This window comes from Coregonus clupeaformis, chromosome 12 (assembly GCF_020615455.1).
Source record: "Coregonus clupeaformis isolate EN_2021a chromosome 12, ASM2061545v1, whole genome shotgun sequence".
NCBI lineage: Eukaryota > Metazoa > Chordata > Actinopteri > Salmoniformes > Salmonidae > Coregonus > Coregonus clupeaformis.
The window spans coordinates 25,816,559-25,837,320 of record NC_059203.1 but is presented as its reverse complement, the minus strand read 5'-3'; the positions used below and the strand labels follow the sequence as shown (position 1 = coordinate 25,837,320).

Sequence of the window (20,762 nt, the reverse complement as noted above, 5' to 3'; positions counted from 1 at the left end):
TATGGTCACATCACTACCTGATACAATAGAATAGGATGGAATAGAATACAACTTGAATTTAATTTGGTTTATTTGGATGGGGACAAGTACAAACACATTGAACAAACAATGGTCCAATGCATGCACTATTATTGCATGTTTCTAGCTCACGCTAATTTTCAACACCTGTTCCCATGGGTTCTAATTGAAACAAAATAAAATAAAGATATACATAATCAATTAAAAATCACATATCACTACATTATTGCAATTATATGCACAAAGCAAATCTCATACATACAGTGAGCTCCAAAAATATTGGGACAGTGACACCTTTTTCGTTTTTGCTCTTTACTCCAGCACTTTGGATTTGAAATGATAGTGACTATGCGGTTAAAGTACAGACTGTCAGCTTTAATTTTAGGGTATTTTCATACATATCGGGTGAACCGTTTAGAAATTACAGCACGTTTTGTACATAGTCTCCCCCCCACCCCATGTTAGGGGACCAAAAGTATTGGGATACGGATAGTCCTGAGTGAATCGTAAATAAGGATGAGTGAGAAAGTTACTGATGCACAAATATCATACCCCCAAGACATGCTAACCTCTCACCATTACAATAACAGGGGAGGTTAGCATTTTTGGGGGCTATGACATTTGTGCTTCTAACTTTCTCACTCATTATTCACGATTAATTCAGGACTATCCGTAATCATGGTAGCATCCACATTAATGTAGAAGTGTTTAGAAACATATTCTATTCTTATTGACAATAAAAGTGACTCCAAAATGGCACAATACATATACTGTTCATCCGATATTGATTAACATACCCTCAAATTAAAGCTGACGGTCTGCACTTTAACCTCCATAGACATTGTATCGTTTCAAATCCAAAGTGCTGGAGTACAGAGCCAAAACAACAACAAAAATGTCACTCTCCCAATAGTTTTGGAGCTCACTGTATATACCCCTAGTAGGTCTATTTATGACTTGGAGGGTCTTAATGGGTCTGTTGGATAACGCACATCAGTTCATACATGATTGCACTGTTGGAGCTGTAGCAACAAGTTTTCGGTATTTATTTTGAACGTATTCAAATGTTCCAGCAGTTTATGTTCTTCTGATAGTGTTTCATGCATGTGCTCCTCTGTAGGAGAAGGAATGGCCTATATAAGTTTTATATAGAGCAGGGGTCTCCAACAGGTAGATCGCGATAGCTCGCAGCCCACCTATGAGTAGCTTGCCAAACAATTCTGAAAGTACATGCAATTTTCACGTGTTCCAATGCAAATGGTCATAAACAAATCAGCACTTACAGTTGACCGGGGCAGCTCTAGCAGGGCAGAAATTTCACAAACTGACTTGTTGTAAAGGTGGAATCCTATGACTGTGCCACATTGAAATTCCCTGAGCTCTTCAATAAGGCCATTCTACTACAAATGTTTGTCTATGGAGATTGCATGGCGGTATGCTCGATTTTATACACCTGTCAGCAACGGGTGTGGCTGAAATAGCCAAATCCACTAATTTGAAGGGGTGTCCACATACTTTGGTGTATATAGTGTATATTGACAGAAAATATAGTGCACTACTTTCTCTTGTAGACTAAGGACCGGGGAAGAGTTGCAAGAGAGAGGAGATGAGAAGAATGGGCCTATTTGAAAGCTTTTTTTTTTTTTAATCGCTCACGACATATTTCCTTTTTTTTTTAAGTACCTCATGCTAGAAAAGGTTGGAGACACCTGATTTAGAAGGACCTTGGTTGACATTCCAGGCCATTGCAGCTTCTGCATGTGTTTGGTCAGGGATTCAGGGGCAAGACCATTGAGACACTTAAACACAAGCTTCACATGTACAAATCTGATTAAGTGTTCAAAGCTTAGTACATTGTACTTTTTCAAGATGTGACCGTGATGGTACCGTATATGCTTTTTGTCCAGGATTTTAAACGCATGGTTATACAGTGACTCTAGGGGTCTCGGCATTGCTGCTAGCCACTGAGTCCAGATGTTCTGTCAGTTGTTTAGAGACATCGGCACAGGTTTTACCAGACACATAGACAAGTGTCATCAGCGTACATTTGAAGGCTGGCACTTGGGCAGATCTCTGGTAGATCATTGATGTTTAATGAGAACAGAATTGGGCCAAGCACTGACAAAAGATGGAAGAAGATGTGTGATTAACAAAATAACAAACACTTTTTCATAGGAGCATATATATACACTTACCCACTCAGCAATGAATAATGTGTTTTTCCCTGTCTTTTTTTTAAAGGATTCTTCCACCAAAAAATTGCGGAGTACCAAGAAAGTAAGAAGAAAGAGAAGGCAAAGAGAGGCTGGGTGAGAGGGCTTGTGGTGTAAATGTAGGCGTCCTCAGACAAACATTTTCTTCCCTGATTCTGATTGTGTATATACAATGTTATATTTGTATACAGTTGTGATGCTGGCTAAGCGTGACGCTACAGGACATTGCTGCTATCTAAGTGGAGCGAAGATAGGGACAATCTGTGAGTCTGCTGTATTTTCTCTTGCCTGTAAAAATGGTAGACTACTCCCTGTTATGTTGAATGAATGTGTGCTAAAGATGAAGAAACACTTAAACATGTTTTTGTCAATGTTTCTAGGTTTATTGAAGGATGTGTTACTTCTGTTGTGATTAATTGGCAAAATGTTAATTGATAAAGGTTTATTTATTGCACTTTTGTGCTGCAAGTTGCTCTTACATTCATAACTAAACATACCTCTTGAGTATTTCATAGTATCCTAAATATTTTATGTTTATTATGCCTACAGGGTGCCTTTATAAATTGTTTTTGTTTATTTAAGCTGTGGGTATGAATGTGAATGGTAGATAGGATGTGAATAAAAACTTTTTAGAATTGTGAATAAAAGTTGGACCAATGATGATTAACATTTTTGTCTAGATTGGTATTTATTAGGATCCCAATTAGCCACTGCAAAAGCACCAGCTACTCTTCCTGGGGTCCACATGAAACATGACATAATACATAGTACAGAACATTATTAGTCAAGGGCTGAAATGCATACATTTAAAACGTCACACACAGCCTACATATCAGTACATACACACACTATCTAGGACTAATACATAGTACAGTGCAAATTACAATATATATAAAATGGCTTTGTCTTTTCACAGTCCCCTTTGTGCAGTAAGGTGTTATTTAATCTGTTTTTTTAAACTGGTTTTATTGCTAGCTTGAGTTACCTGGGGTGGCAGAGTTCCATGTAGTCATGGCTCTATTTAATATTGTGCGTTTCCCAGCCTCTGTTCTGGACCTGGGGACTGTGAAGAGGCCTCTGGTTGCATGTCTTGTGTTATAATAAAATAATAATAATATGCCATTTAGCAGACGCTTTTATCCAAAGCGACTTACAGTCACGTGTGCATACATTTTTACGTATGGGTGGTCCCGGGGATCGAACCCACTACCCTGGCGTTACAAGCGCCATGCTCTACCAATTGAGCTACAGAGGACCACGTGTTGTGTTGTACCGATGAGTGTCCGAACTGTGTGCCAACTGCTTGAAAAGACAGTTCGGTACCTTCAACACATCAATACCTCGCACAAAGACCTATAGTGATGCAGTCAATCTCTCCTCAACTTTGAGCCATTAGAGACGTACATGCATGTCACTGACACTTTACCTCCGTGTACATTCTAAGTGCGATACGTGCTGCTTTGTTCTGGACCAACTGCAATTTACTTATGTCCTTTTTCTTTGCCGCACATGACCACACAACTGGGCAAGTAGTCCAGGTGCGACAAAACTAGGGCCTGTATTACCTGTCTGGTCGACTGAGATGTCAAGAAGGCTGAGCAACGCCCCATCATTTAGAAACCATTGAGATTATCTTTGACACTCACACCACATCCGGAGCATGAAATAGCGTCCCTAGCAACCAGTGCCAGAGAGCGAGAGACGCATCAATAATTTGTTGTCGTTTTTTTCTCTCTGTCATCACGATTAAGCACACACATTTTCCATTCAAGGCGATTTTTATATTACTGCGGTGTGCAATGGCGCAGGGTGTGCATTAAAAACGTTCACATTTTCCAAACGGAGCGGTCCTGAGGAACGAATCACTTCCGTCACTACCTAGAATGACAATGGCGGAGAAACGTCGGGCCGGGGGAACTTCGGGGATGTCCGAAGCCAAACCAACCAAGACTGACACTGAGAGGGAGTTCTTATTGCAGGCGGGAGTCGGGGAGTTACTCCGGGGGGCTCTGTTAAAGATGGTAGAGGCCAGGTCGGAGGACCCAGTGGGGTTTTTGGCAGACCATTTCTGTAATCTGGCCTCCGAGACTGAGAATGGGATGGCTGGATGCTGCAGCGATGGAGATATGCTAAACCTCGGTGCAGGCGCACACGAGCAGCAGCAGCTGAGCCGAGCCCTATGGCACCTGCGTCTAGCGCATCACTCTCAGAGGTAAGACAGACAGAGTTGAGTTTGGCAGTCGCAAAATGCATGTTCTCGTTTTATCTCACAATGAAATAACACAACCCACTGGGCTAAAACTGTTTGAATCAACGTTGTTTCCATGTCATTTTAACAACAACAAAAAATCTATGTGGTGTTGAATCAACGTGGAAAACTGAATGGATTTGCAAAAAGTCATCAACATTTTCTACCTAACTTTTAACCTAAATCCAATGACCAGGTGACATTTTTGGTTGATTTCACGTTGAATTTACGTTAGTTTACAACTGCTCAACCAAATGTAAATCAAAACTAGACGTTGAACTGATTGATGTCTGTGCCCAGTGGAAATGTTCTTGTGCTTCCATGTGTGCCTGTGCATGTGTACAAGTGGAGGCTGCTGAGGGGAGGACAGCTCATAATAATGGCTGGAACGGAGCCAATGGAATGTATTTATTTATGTATGTATTTGATACCATTCCACTTATTCCACTCCAGCCATTACCACAAGCCTGTCTTCCCCAATGAAGGTGCCATCAACCTCCTGTGATGTGTACCTACACGTGTGTGTATGTATTCAGATCTGCCTTCAGCAACAATGTTCGTGTGGCCTACGACCTACTAACCCAGACAGGGCCCCAGCGGCGAGGAGGAGTGGGTCCCAGTGGCCCCGCTGGTCCATGCAGCTCTAACAGCCCAGGTGGGGGGGTCAGGGGCCGACTCTACACACACACCCTCCAGGTAGGGTATACAATTGACAGTTCATACTGTATACACTGCTGCTTTCAGAAACCACCATTTCCATTGTGCCCTTGAGTAAGGTAAATAGATCCGCGTTATAGCGTGATTTACATTTAAAGGTAATTTTCCATTGAGCTGACATATGCAGCGTTTACCGTGAATGTGGTCTCCACAAACACGGAAACATTGCCTTTAATACCTGTTGTATTCGGTGCATGTGACAAAATATATTGACAAAAATATTTGAAAGGTGCATAGCCGAAAACGGGCAATCGGATTGAATCTAGCCCTTAACCTCTGCAGCTGACCCTGTGTGGTCTTCTCAAGTGCTGTGTTTGTGTGTTGGCCGAGGTGTTTGAGAGCAGAGCAAAATACAAATTTCTGTTGTAGATGGACATCTAAGTACTATTTTGTTCTGCTCTATTCTACTCTCCAGTGTCTCTGCAGCGAGGGAGGTGTCCCCATCTCCACTTCAGCCCCTCTGCTACGCCGGCTCCACTGCCAGGACCATGAGGCCGTGCCCTATGACGTCTTCAGGCACGGTGTGCTGACGTGTGCTGTGTTTTCTGACTACATCCGGCGGGCGCAGAGGCTGTACGCGGAGGTCTGCGACCCAGCTGAGGGGCCTGCTGGTCGGGCACTATGTCTGGCTGTGCTGGGCACCCTCCATGAAGCCCTGGAAACCTCCCGGTCTGACGGTGGCTCCTCAGATGCTAACCACTACACTAATGCTAACGCTAAGGCCAATCCCTACCTGGAGGCTAATACTAAGGTTAGCCGCTACCTGGAGGCGAGTGCTAAGATCTCGCCCGGTAAGCTTGCCCAGGCTATGTCTGGAGCGGAACCAGCCGGGGTCAACATGGACGCCAAGGAATTTGAGGATGCTGCGGCAGAGCTCTTTATTGCTCGAGTAAGAGTTGTGTGTTAGCTGCTGGTGTATACTCGTTCCTATAATGCCTGCACAGTTCCTTGTAATGTAGTTTCTTGCACAGAACCTAGTATAATGAGATGTGAATGACTTTCCTCGTTCTTATGAAGCACTTGGAAAGAACATACAGCATGGCTAAATATACACTACCGTTCAAAAGTTTGGAGTCACTTAGAAATGTCCTTGTTTTCGAAAGAAAAGCAATTTTTTGATTTTTTTATGGAATATCGACATAGACGTACAGAGGCCCATTATCAGCAACCATCAGTCCTGTGTTCCAATGGCACGTTGTGTTTGCTAATCCAAGTTTATCATTTTAAAAGGCTAATTGATCATTAGAAAACCCTTTTGCAATTATGTTAGCACAGCTGTTGTGCTGATTAAAGAAGCAATAAAACTGGCCTTCTTGAGACTAGTTGAGTATCTGGAGCATCAGCAATTGTGGGTTCGATTACAGGCTCAAAATGGCTGTAAAATAGTTATTTATGTAACTTTAGTTGTGATACAAATGTTGGAGTATATGTTTAGATTTTTAATACATTCTAAGGCTGCATGAAGCGACACTAATGATGATTTGAAAAAAGTTGCATGAAAGGCATGAGCTCTGTTTAGTTTTTTGTGCAGGCTGTACACACTTAATCAGTCTCTCATTCACAATTTGACAAGCACTTGATAATGCCTAGAATTTCCCCTTTGTGTGGCCATAATGCCCCCTATAAGAATCCATGCCTTTTGCGGCCAGTGGCCGTTGTGCCCTTGGGCTGAATATAATAATTATAATTCCCTTCTCCCGGCTGCGTGCTGAAGCATCTCTCACTCACATTGCTCTCCTTCACGTGATCAGGTCTTTCTCACAGGCTACAAGTGAAGACAGACCCATCTCGTACGCAACTGCGCGCGTCCTTATCCAATTCCGAGGCGCATATTGAAGATGTTAGAAGAACTGTCCACATTTACTTTTCGTCAGCCAACAAGATGAGTAGGCCTACTGAACTGCAAAAGCACTAGCCTACTGTATGTCAATCTACTATCCCCCATAGTACAAAAGTTGACCTATTCTGTGCGAGAACAGTTGTGGGATGCGATAGATCCCACATTAATACAACCACTAGCTTAAAAAAAAACAGTTTTAAGCAATGAGCCTGACGCAACAGATGAGAACGTTTAGTTTAACATGATAATAAACTATGAGTCTATTTCTTTATATTATACGCGCAGCAATGCGCTCAAGGCATTAGGCTATAAGTGTGAATGTTCCATTAGCAGGAAAACACCATTCTCTAAAGTGACCACAAGCATGTATTGCTTTTTTATAAAGGTGCATTTTTATGGTGGAAATGTTCTTCCCCAAACTTGAAACGCGCTGCATATGTATGCCAGTTAGGCTCTACACCCGTTGTAAAGCAGATGAATGTGCTTTATTTTAAGAAGTTATTTGGCCACTTTAGTTGTGATACAAACCTTATCAAAACATATAGGCCTATGGGCTAGGCCACGAGGTGTACGACTATGATTAGAAAAAGTCGCAAAAAAAGTTATGCGCTGTTTGCCTTAAGCTGGGCATCATTCACAAGTGATAATATATCATTCACAAGTGATAGGCTAATATTGTCTTGAAACAGGGGCAGCGGAAAAAATACATGTCATCTGTGCACTTAAATAGCGAATGGAGGACGCGTTTCACGTAGTTCATTTTCATGCCAGCCAGGTAGGCTATACTCCTATTGTAAAGAGAAGCAATGTGCTTAATATTAGGAAAGGTGTCCCGAGTGGTGCAGTGGTCTAAGGCACTGCATCGCAGTGCTAGCTGTGCCACTAGAGATCCTGGTTCGAATCCGGGCTCTGTCATAGCCAGCCGCGACCGGGAGACCCACGTGGCGGTGCACAATTGGCCCAGGGTAGGGGAGTGAATGGCCGGCAGGGATGTAGCTCAGTTGGTGGAGCATGGCGTTTGCAACGCCAGAGTTGTGGGTTTGTTTCCCACGGGGGGCCAGTATGATTTTTTTAAAATAATAATGTATGCACTCACTAACTGTAAGTCGCTCTGGATAAGAGCTTCTGCTAAAAAAAAAAAAAAAAAAGGCCTATAGAAATGTTGGCAACATGAGCTCATTGGCTCTCCTGAAGTGTTTGATTAGATTTTCGATGACATTTGCATTGATGTCAGAGTGATTAGAGGGACAATAGAGTGCTGAGTACCAGGCAGTTAGCAAGTTTGGTAGGCTACTAATGACCATCAGCAGCATCAGTGCTTGGAAAAGCCTAATTACCGTGACTAAACAGTCACGTGGAATTTTACTGCTGTCATGACTCGTGACCGCCGATGTGGCGGTAATATGGTCGCGTAACAGCCCTAGTTACAAGTAAAATGTTTTTTGTTATAAAGCCTTCATATACAACAGTGAATATATGATGCTTGCGATTCCTAACAATGGAGACAAGACAAGTAAAGCTCCTATGTAGTTACTGCAGATGTGACCGTTTATTAAGTTAACATGGAACATCAGATTTGCTGTCAGTTAACAGTAATGATGGCAATACCTCCTTCACATATCTCCAGTGTGGTCATAGAAACTGGTGGCTACAGGTAGCCAGCTGCAATTTTTTTATATAACAAAATAAACCTTTAGTAGAGCTTAAATGGGCGGCAGGTAGCTTAGTGGGTAAGAGCGTTGTGCCAGTTACCGAAAGGTCGCTGGTTCTAATCCCCAAGCTGACTAGGTGAAAAATCTGTCAATGTGCCCTTAAGCAAGGCACTTAACCCTAATTGCTAAATGACTAAAATGTAAAATGAATAACCAGATAATCATAGATGGGTTAGCTGACATCACGCAAACGATTCGCACACTTCAATGGGGCAGAAGTCCATGAGTTGTTGTAATTCTGGATGGCCAGATAGCTATCAACAATTACAAGAAACTGACATGTGGGGAATTGTAATTGACCTGTTTCAATGCTAATTACGGCTAAAATTCGCTAGCTAACCAAAAACTGTAAGAATGTATTTCAGAGACAAGTTTTTGTTGTGCAAATACAACTAGCCAGCTGCCATTTATTTTTATACAAAAAAAATAAAAAAAGTAAAAAAAAATTTAGTAGAAACAAATGAATAACCAGAGAATCATAGACATTCAGTAATAATGAAAAACCTGCTTATTTTCCCCTATATTTTATCCATTCAACGGGAAAGAGATGTGAATTCATTACTTTTTATGGGTCTGTATAGAAGTAATTTAAATCATCATTGGGGAAGAAATAGAACAGCACAATAAATACAATCCATAATTCAGTAATTACCAAACCTAAAGCAAAACACAATTATCTCCTTATTCTCCTACATTAACACTGAGGGATTCACAGCAAGCAAAATAACTTCGCATCCCAAAGCAAAAGTGAAGTAGAGCAAATGCATCATTATACTTCTAGATAATTAGTTCAAGTGCCTTGCTTCAAACCACCTAATTATATAAATTCTCATGAAAGAATCAACATAAACTCACTCAACAAATGCTCATGTCTATTTTTGTGTTGACAACGAGGGTATGAACAACAGTATGAAAACTCACTAACTGTAAGTCGCTCTGGATAAGAGCGTCTGCTAAATGACTAAAATGTAAAAATGAGGGGGTTGCTAGACTTGTAAGAAAGCAGAACCAAACATGTTGCTGGCTCTTTGGCACCATCCAGTGGTTGATAAGAATAGCATAGTTGTGTTCTGATATCAAAACCACTGCACACCACAGATGACATCTCTTATCAGATGATGCCCTTAGGCCCAATAAAAATATAATTACTCTCTAATACAAGTACCGCTCATAACACAAGAACCAAATGTCAGTGAAAATAGTGCAGTTGACATCAAAAGGCATTTCCACTGTTTCTAAGAATGAGGTTTATCAGCAGTATCTTAGTCCTTGTTGATTGCACACTCAGCATTCTGTATTTAAGGCCTGAGGGGGTGTGGTATATGGCCACTATACCACGGCTAAGGGCTGTTCTTATGGACACAACACGGAGTGCCTGGATACAGCCATTAGCCGTGGTATATTGGCCATATACCACAACCCCCCGAGGTGCCTTATTGCTATTATAAACTGGTTACCAATGAAATTAGAACAGTAAAAATATGCTTTTGTCATAATATACCACAGCTTTCAGCCAATCAGCATTCAGGGCTCGAACCATCCGGTTTATAATCTCATTTATTCCATTCAGTTTGTTCACATTTACAGCTTGACTCCATCACACTACTAGGAGTGGTCTTGTTCAGATGCCCCCCGCCAGCAGTGGAGAGGTCTCTGATTGGTTGACAGGTGTGGTGACGCTGTAGTGTGGCGAATCATTCATGTGATTACTCTTTAGGTCCGCTTCTGCCCGCAGCGTTATTTTCTACAGATGGGAAATGGAGCACAGTTGTTAGAATAGTGCTCTTCAACTTCTGCCCTGGAGAGCTATGGGGTACGCAGGATTTTACTGCAGACCAGCAATAACAGATTCTGTGTGGCCCTAGTGATACAGTAAGTGAATAAAGGAAATGAGGAGGAGAGCTGTGGTACCTGGAAGTCTCGGATATAGCGGAGGAAGAAACTGATGAAGGAGAGAGCCAGAGACCACTCAGAGATGGTGCTGATGATGTGAGGAATGTAGCCCTGCAACAAACAGAACTGTTAGCGCGCACACACACACACACACACACACACACAGAATAAGGCTACTGACCGTCTCTCCAGGTATCCAGTGCAGTTTATGGGCCACGTCCACTCCAGGCAGACTGCTGTACATGATGACAGATGACACAAACACTGAGAGAAGAAGTCAAGGAGTACAACAGTCAGGAGCTAGAGCCGTGTTACAGAGGGCAACTCTTGCAATTGTCAGAGGTCCTTGCAATTTCTGCAAGTTATCAGCTTCCATTCACTGTAATTTAATGGCATTGTCTAATAGCAACAATGAATCATGATTTCATATTTGCATGTTTGGCAGAAATATAGTGGAGGATACTGCTGATAATGCTGGCGAAGGTCCACACTCCAATGCTGAGTCGGACCCAGAATATACTCTTCCCGTGGACGTGAGGCTGCATGTACAGAGACACCAGCCTCTGCACCAGGATGTACAGGGCCCCCACGCCAAACGTCAATATCGCCCCCACCAGGTGCATGGAGAACAGTGGTTTTCTGTAGAGGGGGAGGGGAGGGATTGATTTACAGTATCACAGCTACATACATCAAATCAAATCAAATGTTATTTGTCACATGCGCCGAATACAACAGGTGTAGACCTTACAGTGAAATACTTACTTACAAGCCCTTAACCAACAATGCAGTTTTAAGAAAGAATACGCAAAAAAATCACAAGAAAATACAATATAAAATAATACGAAATAAAAGTAACAAATAATTAAAGAGCAGCAGTAAAAATAACAATAGCGAGGCTATATACAGGGGGTACCGGTACCGAGTCAATGTGCGGGGGCAACGGTTAGTCGAGGTAATTGAGGTAATATGTACATGTAGGTAGAGTTATTAAAGTGACTATGCATAGATAATAAACAGAGAGTAGCAGCGGGGGTGGGGCAATGCAAATAGTCTGGGTAGCCATTTGATTAGATGTTCAGGAGTCTTATGGCTTGGGGGTAGAAGCTGTTTAGAAGCCTCTTGGACCTAGACTTGGCGCTCCGGTACCGCTTGCCGTGCGGTAGCAGAGAGAACAGTCTATGACTAGGGTGGCTGGAGTCTTTGACAATTTTTAGGGCCTTCCTCTGACACCGCCTGGTATAGAGGTCCTGGATGGCAGGAAGCTTGTTCCAGTGATGTACTGGGCCGTACGCTCTACCCTCTGTAGTGCCTTGCGGTCGGAGGCCGAGCAGTTGCCATACCATGCAGTGATGCAACCAGTCAGGATGCTCTCGATTGTGCAGCTGTAGAATCTTTTGAGGATCTGAGGACCCATGCCAAATCTTTTCAGTCTCCTTAGGGGGAATAGGTTTTGTCGTGCCCTCTTCACAACTGTCTTGGTGTGCTTGGACCATGTTAGTTTGTTGGTGACGTGGACACCAAGAAACTTGAAGCTCTCAACCTGCTCCTCTACAGCCCCGTCGATGAGAATGGGGGCGTGCTCGGTCCTCTTCTTTTTCCTGTAGTCCACAATCATCTCCTTTGTCTTGATCACGTTGAGGGAGAGGTTGTTGTCCTGGCACCACACGGCCAGGTCTCTGACCTCCTCCCTATAGGCTGTCTTGTCGTTGTCGGTGATCAGGCCTACCACTGTTGTGTCGTCGGCAAACTTAATGATGGTGTTGGAGTCGTGCCTGGCCATGCAGTCATGAGTGAGCAGGGAGTACAGGAGGGGACTGAGCCCGCATCCCTGAGGGGCCCCCGTGTTGAGGATCAGCATGGCGGATGTGTACCCTTACCACGTGGGGGCGTCCCGTCAGGAAGTCCAGGATCCAGTTGCAGAGGGAGGTGTTTAGTCCCAGGGTCCTTAGCTTAGTGATGAGCTTTGAGGGCACTATGGTGTTGAACGCTGAGCTGTAGTCATTGAATAGCATTCTCACATAGGTGTTCCTTTTGTCCAGGTGTGAAAGGGCAGTGTGGAGCGCAATAGAGATTGCATCATCTGTGGATCTGTTCGGGCGGTCTGCAAATTGGAGTGGGTCTAGGGTTTCTGGGATAATGGTGTTGATGTGAGCCATGACCAGCCTTTCAAAGCACTTCATGGCTACTGACGTGAGTGCTACGGGTCGGTAGTCATTTAGGCAGGTTACCTTAGTGTTCTTGGGCACAGGGACTATGGTGGTCTGCTTGAAACATGTTGGTATTACAGACTCAGACAGGGAGAGGTTGAAAATGTCAGTGAAGACACTTGCCAGTTGATCAGCGCATGCTCGCAAGCCCTGCCACATCAGACGGGCGTCGAAGCCGATGTAGTACAATTCTATCTTAGTCCTGTATTGACTCTTTGCCTGTTTGATGGTTCGTCGGAGGGCATAGCAGGATTTCTTATAAGCTTCCGGGTTAGAGTCCCGCTCCTTGAAAGCGGCAGCTCTACCCTTTAGCTCAGTGCGGATGTTGCCTGTAATCCATGGCTTCTGGTTGGGGTATGTACGTACAGTCAATGTGGGGACGACATCATCAATGCACTTATTGATGAAGCCAGTGACTGATGTGGTGTACTCCTCAATGCCATCGGAAGAATCCCGGAACATATTTCAGTCTGTGCTAGCAAAACAGTCCTGTAGCTTAGCATCTGCTTCATCTGACCACTTTTTTATTGACCGAGTCACTGGTGCTTCCTGCATTAGTTTTTGCTTGTAAGCAGGAATCAGGAGGATAGAATTATGGTCAGATTTGCCAAATGGAGGGCGAGGGAGAGCTTTGTACGCGTCTCTGTGTGTGGAGTAAAGGTGGTCTAGAGGTTTTTTCCCTCTGGTTGCACATTTAACATGCTGGTAGAAATTAGGTAAAACTGATTTAAAAGTTTCCCTACATTAAAGTCCCCTGCCACTAGGAGCGCCACCTCTGGATGAGCGTTTTCCTGTTTGCTTATGGCCGTATACAGTTCATTGAGTGCGGTCTTAGTGGTAAATAGACAGCTACAAAGAATATAGATAAATTATCTTGGTAGATAGTGTGGTCTACAGCTTATCATGAGATAAGCTGTAGACCATGGTTGTCATTATAAGAAAAACTGGAACAAGACTTTAGAAGAGAGACCGAAAGAAAGCAAGAGACAGACACACAAGTCAATGGGTACCTGGAAGTTAGCGACGATGCACATGCCAAATGAGCTGGTCCATCCCAGCACCAGGCCCAAGACGTTGAGTTTATGGAGCTTTGACTCCTCCTCGTCTGTCAAGGCTTGGACCTGCTTGTAGCGTACATACATGGTGGCTATACCTGCCACGACAAACATGATCACACATTAAAACATAATCACAAATTCAGTCCGATATACACATGATTTCAAATTGATTGCTAGATTCAATAGAGGACTCAGAGAGGTAAAGGTGATGTTACCTAAGAATGCTGACATGTCCAGCATTATTCCAAACACACATCTCTCTGGGGCAACGGTCCCTGTGTCACTGTGAACAGAAAGATGACAAGCAGAATGCCAGTCACTTCCTATTACAATGCAATGGCTACTTATGAAGCAAAGTGATTTCAAGTATAAAGGTAAAAAGACAAGGATACAAGGAGGATGGGTTTGCATTTGGGAACCTGATGTATGGCACCAGTGGGTCCACATGTCTCAGCACCACAGCCGTGACGTAAGCGAAGATGAACGTGGCTGCCGTCCATAATACCAGAGCCACTGGTAGAATACACAGACCCTGCTGGAACCACCACATGTCCTCTGCTCTGTGTGTGTGTGTCAATCCACCTGTAGCCCATCCAAGTTAAACCACTTGTGCTGGTGTGTTGTCTTCACCTGTAGAGCATGAGATTATGTGAGGCATCAGAGTGCACTGTGGGCACACACACTTATACAAATAGATGGATCTGCACACTCTTGTTACCTCATTCTGGATAAAATACCATTATTAAGAGATGCATTACTCCCACGTGATCTCATTTCTCAGTTCCTCTACTACTGTTTCTGTGCCTCGATGTACTATCAAGTGACTTTAGAGAGATACAGAAACGTTACGGTTACTGTTTAATCAGATCAATAGAGTGAACAAGCTACATAGAAGACGGCGTCAAACAGATATGTGTATAAGATAACTGGAACTCTGCAAATATGACCCTATTGTACCTTCCGCAGTTCGTTTGCTGTCACCTCATCACACGTCATTTGGTCTCACAAATGAAAAAATGAACAGCGGGAAAGCAGAAAAGCAAAGATGTAGTTTACTCTTCAGATCGCTATAATTAAATGTACATAACACGGATGAGGGTTTCTGACATGCTCTCTCAACTAAAAACATAATCCATTTATTTCCTGTTAGTGTTTCAGAAGAGGCGTGGCCTTGAAATACCCGGATTTTTTGCGAACATCAACAGAGAAGATCTTTCATGTCAATCATCTGACAGCAGACAGAAAAAAGTTGCTTGGATGCTGTCTGTTACTTAAATGATGATATGATGATGATAAATATATATAGGAACAGTGCTTCACTTGGACAGAAATAGGTTCCTGTACTCATTTTGGCTGCCGGTACTGTTTATATTTAGGTGCAGGAGCTCCACAATACTTTTGAGCTAATATTCTATAAGAGGAACGTGAGCTCAAGCAGTACAACATTTGAGGTGCCGGTACTCAGCTCCAGTGAGTTCCTACCCAAGTCAAGCACTGAATACAAGTCCCTGTATTCATACCTGTAATAGCATTACCCTGTGCAATTTAGTGGGCAATTTAGTATGGACCATTGAATCAACTAAAAGCCACAAACGGTATGAATATCAACCATAGACATTAAAACCAGATATCAAAACTTTACACAAAGTAACACCAGAGAGAAGTCTCAAATTGTAACATTGTTTCTACCAAGAAACATCGTATCCACCAACTAATGTAATTTGTTCCCGCGCTCATTTGGCGCGCCAACGTCTCTCGCGCATATTTTCAACAGAGAGTTCCCTTCACTGCAAACTCTCAAACCAAGTAAACGACTTTTGACCAAAAGAATGGTAGGGCCGTGAAACTAGCTCGCTTTTATCTGACCATATATGACCATATATTTGAACAAGTTTGAAACAAATGTATTTAGCAAAAGAAGGATTTTTACTTTGATAGCCTGTTTTGTTTAGGTCAAAATAGGTCAGGTTGCTAAGGTTGCTTTCACACAAGGTAATGTTAGTTAGCTGGCTAGTTAGATTCGAGGTTAGCATAACGTTAGCTATAGGCTAAAGTTGTCAGTTGAACCAGTTCTGTAGCACATGTATCTTCTTTATTGTCAAACAACAAAAGATGGCAACTCACAAGGGATGTGCTCAGAAAGGCAAAGCAAAATGCACTAAAACCACCTCAGGCAAACCCCATATGGAGGACTTCAATGGGAGTTTCAACAATGAAAACCTTCCAGGTAAAGTAGTTGGTCCTGAAAACTGGTAGCCTATAAATCATGTGTTGGCATTTTTTCTTCATGACATAATATCTAACAGTCTACTTTTTTTATTGTTACAGTAGTTGAGGGTGAGACATTGAGAGGAAGGAAACGTCTCTCAGAGCCAGATGATGATGACATTGACATCGACATCACCAAAGGGTAGGCCAAGCATTTGTCACAAAGTGCAGTGGTGTAAAGTCTTTAAGTAAAAATACTTTAAAGTACTACTTAAGTAGTTTTTGGGGTATCTGTACTTTACTTTACTATTGTTAGAAATTGCGTAATTCAAATCTGGTATTGGAATAAGAATCAAACATAATCAAGAGATATTCAATCCAAGCTAAATTTATTATATGCAAAATGTATGTATGATAAGTATGAAGGTTCGTATATACGGGTCCACTGAAATACCACGCAGGGCACTCAGAGAACTAATCCATTGTTACAGGTTCTTCTTCAAATACTCTGACAGAGATATTTCCCACTCCCTGCTGGCCAATCAGAGTCTGAGCGTGGTTTAGACTTACTCAGCCAATCCGTTGGCGCACAGGCTAGTCCCAGCCTCTTGGCGCTCCACCGTTGCACACTGTTGCCAGGCATAAGTTTTTATCATAACAACCTGTGGAGTTAGCACCCAAAAAACACCATTCCACTGTACTGTGAGTACCTAGTTCAAGGACGGTTCACAGACAACAGTTCACAGACAACAAAGAGGCAGTGTTCGTATCTGTAAGAAATACAAGTCTTATCTGTCCTACCCCCTAACGTTCCTTACATGAATCACAGCTGGTTATGTGAAACAATTTATATCAGTATAGTACAACCCTATGCTTATCATTAATGCATTCCTTCTAAGCTATTCATCACATACAGATCCAATTATGAGAAAATAGAACCCCACACTATTAATATTTTTGACAACTTTTACTTCCACTACATTCCTAAAGAAAATAATGTACTTTTTACTCCATACATTTCTCTTGACACCCAAAAGTACTCCTTACATTTTTAATGCTTAGCAGGACACGAAGATGGTCCAATTCAGGCACTTAAGAGAACATCCCTGGTCATCCCTTCTTCCTCTGATCTCACTAAACACAAATGCTATGTTTGTAAATTATGTCTGAGTGTTGGAGTGTGCCCCTGGCTATCAGTAAATAAATAAAAAACACGAAAATTGTGCCATCTGGTTTGCTTAGGGACAGATCAAAATGTAGTTGGGGGGAGGGGCTGGTCCAACTAAAAAATAAATGCACCCCCCCTCCCTAAAGTAAAAAATATTTTCACATGACCCTCCCCTTGTACTGTAAAATAAATTGAACAACCTCCCCCTCAGAATTAACTCAAAATAATGTTTACGACCACAAATAACAATAACTGTAGCGACCCTGTGTTTATAAATGTGGATATCGACTTTGCCACTTCAGCATGCTTTTGTGGCACAGTTGATGCCACGCAGGGCTACGGGCCAGAAGGTTCAGGGTTCGCCGACCACCACAGACGAGCTCACTCTCCCTGCCTGTTTCATTACACTACAGTCAGAGCTGGCTGCAGACAATGATCAGCTAGGGGGAAATCAGATGTTCAAAATGTTGATGCCATTTATAATTATATAAAATATATGCAACAAATTCTCCACCAACAGGTTTCTGTGCCAATGCACCACACAACCAATAAACAAAGCATACCGACTTTGGGCACTTGAATATCATGGTTTGCATTTTCAGCACCACAATAGATAGACTATGTCAATCTCGACAAACAGAAAATACATCCCTCCCTACCTTGTAGGCTTACCCAGTATCGAAGGATTGGCTTGACAATCTCCAAATGTCATTAAACTTTTTGGTGTTTTGTAACAGATGTCTAGTTCCATTCATCAATTGGCCGCCACACAGTTTGGATTGATTGATTTATTGATTGATTTTATTTGTCAGTAAAAAAAAAAATATATATACACAAATAATTTTTTAGGAGACCGGTATTGCACAATAAAGTCAGGGACTTATTTCCATTGTGGTCCCTATTTTTTACATAAATACATATACAATTACATAGATACAGACACATTACATAGATACAGACACATTACAGAGATAGAGATGAAAAAATACTCAACCTCCAGATGAGTATGAGGGGGGAGTTTAAGTACAATTCTTACAAGCTTGTTTGGCTGGTAGCTTATTCTTTAGATGTTTGGGGCTGTTGGTGAACCATGATGTGCAGGCATAATCAACATTGTAGAATAATAGTGAAGACATCAAACCTATGAAATAACACATATGGAATCATGTAGTAACCAAAAAAGTATTAAACAAATCGAAATATATTTTATATTTTACAGCTTGCCATTAGCAGCTGCCAGCTAGCAGAGAGAACAGTCTATGACTAGGGTGGCTGGAGTCTTTGACAATTTGTAGGGCCTTCCTCTGACACCGCCTGGTATAGAGGTCCTGGATGGCAGGAAGCTTGGCCCCAGTGATGTACTGGGCCGTACATCACTGTCATCACTGTCCCTTAATATAAGGATTTCTTTATGATTTATACTTTTAGTTTTGATACTTAAGTATATTTTTGCAATTACATTTACTTTTGATACTTAAGTATAGTACTCAAGTAGTATTTTACTGGGTGACTCACTTTTACTTGAGTCATTTTCTATTAAGGTACTGTATCTTTACTTTTACTCAACTATGACAATTAGGTACTTTTTCACCACTGACAAAGTGACATTTATTTGACTGAGGTGGAAAACATACAGTATTATCCTGTGTGAGTTAAGTTATGGGTCCATGTTGTCATTCAATTAATATAGTATGTCTTCATCCACAGGGGGGATATGATGACCATGTTGGACAGATTTGGAGGTATTGGGTGTTCCAAAGGATAATCAGATTTACATGACTCTTCTCCACTAGAATAATCTCTAATCTCTCTTTCTATTCTTATATTCCATACTCTGGCCTTGCACACTTATTGGTACAGGGATTGTTTCTCATCACTGAATTTTGCTTTGCATCTATGAGCCTCTTTTTCTCTTTACTGCTAGCGGACATCAACAAAGCCTTCCTGGCAAAACGCAAACGCTTGGAAACGTTCACCAAGTCCTCTGTGAAGACCAGCCATCAGAAGATTGTTCAGTTATGGAGGGTCCAACAAAGAGACAGGTGATTAGACGTGTAGAGTGAAAGGAGGGTGCAAGTGTGTGTGTTGTGTGTGCGTGTATTTGTAACCTGATTTGTATGATGTAAATTCTGCAGGAGTAAAGTGACAGAAGATTACTGCACCCAGTTCAATGCGGTCTTCAACCAGTGGGACACAGATGTGCAGAAGTCCAAGGATAACGAGGAGAAACTACTGGTATTGCTCTGTCAGCCCTCTCAAAAATATTCAACCTATTTCTATTCTATACCTAATACAGAGTTACACTGGAGTAACTAAGGCATCTTTTGGAGCTAAGCATAGGTGTGTGTGTGTGTTCCCGGCCATAGAGTATGTTCCAGCACCAGCAGAAAATGTTTCAGCACATGAGGGCCTCCCAAAGCCAGAGACTGAAGACTCTCAAGCAGCTGCTAGAGCAGTACATCCAGGTATATTCTCTTATAGTAGACTTTGTGATTTTAATGTCCCAGCTGGTTTTCTCATGCCACCTTGTTTCTCCGTGCTGGTAGAGCCTTGATACAATGGAGAAGACCCATGTCAGCCAGCAGGGTGCTGTACAGGGCGAGCTGCGCCAGGAGATGGCACTGTTTCAGAAAAAGATCCTCATGGACACAGTAAGTAAAAGCACAGATCAACTTACTAACACATTGTTTACATGCCTTATGTCACTCTTTGCTTAGCTGAAACGTTGTTAATGATACAAATTTATGTGCCATTTTGAAAATGTGAGTGTACTACGAGCATGAGCACCATGAGAGTGAACCATGAGCATAGTATTTAGAAAATGACTATTCATGATAAATAATTTAGGTCAGATTTCAACAAACAATACATTTTTTATTAACAGCAACAGCAAGAGATGGCTACAGTGCGCAAGTCTCTGCAGACGATGCTGATGTAAATTCTTCAGAATGAAGGGAGCCGATAATAATCAACTCCATTCAAAGGCTTTTTGTGTGTACATATCACTGAGCTGGGTTGTCTGTTCTGCTTTAGTTTATGGCTGTGTTCCAGATAGACCTTCATAATGGGCAGAAAGGTAAAGTGTTATACCTCAAGAACCATATCAACCTTGATCCTTTAATCTGCAAATAACAGTAATGGTTCCAGGGAGATGGGAGTTTTGAAATCTTAACATTTTTAATGGAAGTATGGTGTGTACATGTAACATTGCATTTCTGTTGTCAACTGCTTCATTCAAAAGCTCAAGATTGTGTTAGCTGAGGGTTCCAGACAATGTGTTGAGCTCAAAGACAGATGTCATTCACATTTACGAATTCTTATAATTTCTGTCTTTGTATTTGAGTTCTGGTTTAATGTTAATCGATCTTCATTAAACCCTGATTGAGACGGGGATGGAGATATAAAAAAATTTTGCTGCTAAAATGTTGTCAGGAATTAAGACCATCTGTTATTGTAAGTATAGGAACATTTATCACAAAT

General features: G+C 42.0%; 4 protein-coding genes across 7 annotated transcripts in view; 3 read left to right on the top strand and 1 right to left on the bottom strand.

Annotated features, from left to right (window-relative positions):
• LOC121578122 (DENN domain-containing protein 2D) overlaps positions 1-2,898 on the top strand; it is a 50,519-nt gene extending 47,621 nt beyond the window's left edge. For both annotated transcript variants that reach the window (XM_041892236.2, XM_041892237.1), the window contains exon 13: positions 2,260-2,898. In XM_041892236.2, coding sequence (XP_041748170.1) covers positions 2,260-2,348 — 89 coding nt within the window. In that variant the 3' untranslated portion in view covers positions 2,349-2,898. The remainder of the gene's footprint in view (positions 1-2,259) is intronic.
• Positions 2,899-3,900: 1,002 nt separating this feature from the next.
• Positions 3,901-6,313, top strand: tpgs1 (tubulin polyglutamylase complex subunit 1). Its single transcript, XM_041893015.1, has 3 exons — positions 3,901-4,443; positions 5,016-5,175; positions 5,612-6,313. Exons 1-3 carry the CDS (start codon positions 4,115-4,117, stop codon positions 6,101-6,103), a joined length of 981 nt encoding a protein of 326 aa, XP_041748949.1. The 5' UTR covers positions 3,901-4,114; the 3' UTR covers positions 6,104-6,313.
• Positions 6,314-10,287: 3,974 nt separating this feature from the next.
• LOC121578456 (DNA damage-regulated autophagy modulator protein 2) lies at positions 10,288-15,047 on the bottom strand. Its single transcript, XM_041892832.2, has 8 exons — positions 14,864-15,047; positions 14,326-14,536; positions 14,122-14,189; positions 13,845-14,001; positions 11,105-11,280; positions 10,823-10,905; positions 10,660-10,752; positions 10,288-10,492 (listed from the first exon to the last, which is right to left on the bottom strand). The coding sequence occupies exons 2-8, from the start codon at positions 14,454-14,456 to the stop codon at positions 10,370-10,372; spliced, it is 831 nt and encodes a 276-aa protein (XP_041748766.2). The 5' UTR covers positions 14,457-14,536; positions 14,864-15,047; the 3' UTR covers positions 10,288-10,369.
• A 614-nt stretch (positions 15,048-15,661) lies between these two features.
• On the top strand, positions 15,662-20,709 carry LOC121578121 (synaptonemal complex protein 3). Of its 3 annotated transcripts, none has more exons than XM_041892235.2 (9): positions 15,662-15,738; positions 16,019-16,133; positions 16,238-16,316; positions 18,990-19,024; positions 19,207-19,324; positions 19,418-19,517; positions 19,649-19,747; positions 19,829-19,933; positions 20,167-20,709. In XM_041892235.2, exons 1-9 carry the CDS (start codon positions 15,736-15,738, stop codon positions 20,218-20,220), a joined length of 708 nt encoding a protein of 235 aa, XP_041748169.1. In that variant the 5' UTR covers positions 15,662-15,735; the 3' UTR covers positions 20,221-20,709. The 3 variants fall into 3 exon arrangements, with proteins under 3 accessions (XP_041748169.1, XP_041748167.1, XP_041748168.1); XM_041892233.2 differs by having other exon boundaries at positions 16,235-16,316; XM_041892234.2 differs by having other exon boundaries at positions 15,682-16,133; positions 16,235-16,316.
• The last annotated feature ends 53 nt before the right edge of the window (positions 20,710-20,762 follow it).

Bases quoted from the DNA above. Each gene is read 5' to 3' on its own strand.
- LOC121578121 (XM_041892233.2), top strand. The intron at 16,317-18,989 runs GTAGGCCAAGCA...CTTCATCCACAG, and splicing joins GACATCGACATCACCAAAGG to GGGGGATATGATGACCATGT. The intron at 19,934-20,166 runs GTAAGTAAAAGC...TTTTATTAACAG, and splicing joins AAAAGATCCTCATGGACACA to CAACAGCAAGAGATGGCTAC.
- LOC121578456 (XM_041892832.2), bottom strand. From the start codon at position 14,456: ATGTGGTGGTTCCAGCAGGGTCTGTGTATTCTACCAGTGGCTCTGGTA. The intron at 10,906-11,104 runs GTATCCTCCACT...TTCTTCTCTCAG, and splicing joins CTTCGCCAGCATTATCAGCA to TGTTTGTGTCATCTGTCATC. The intron at 10,493-10,659 runs GTACCACAGCTC...TCCCATCTGTAG, and splicing joins GCTATATCCGAGACTTCCAG to AAAATAACGCTGCGGGCAGA.
- tpgs1 (XM_041893015.1), top strand. From the start codon at position 4,115: ATGACAATGGCGGAGAAACGTCGGGCCGGGGGAACTTCGGGGATGTCC. The intron at 4,444-5,015 runs GTAAGACAGACA...GTATGTATTCAG, and splicing joins CTAGCGCATCACTCTCAGAG to ATCTGCCTTCAGCAACAATG. The intron at 5,176-5,611 runs GTAGGGTATACA...TCTACTCTCCAG, and splicing joins TCTACACACACACCCTCCAG to TGTCTCTGCAGCGAGGGAGG.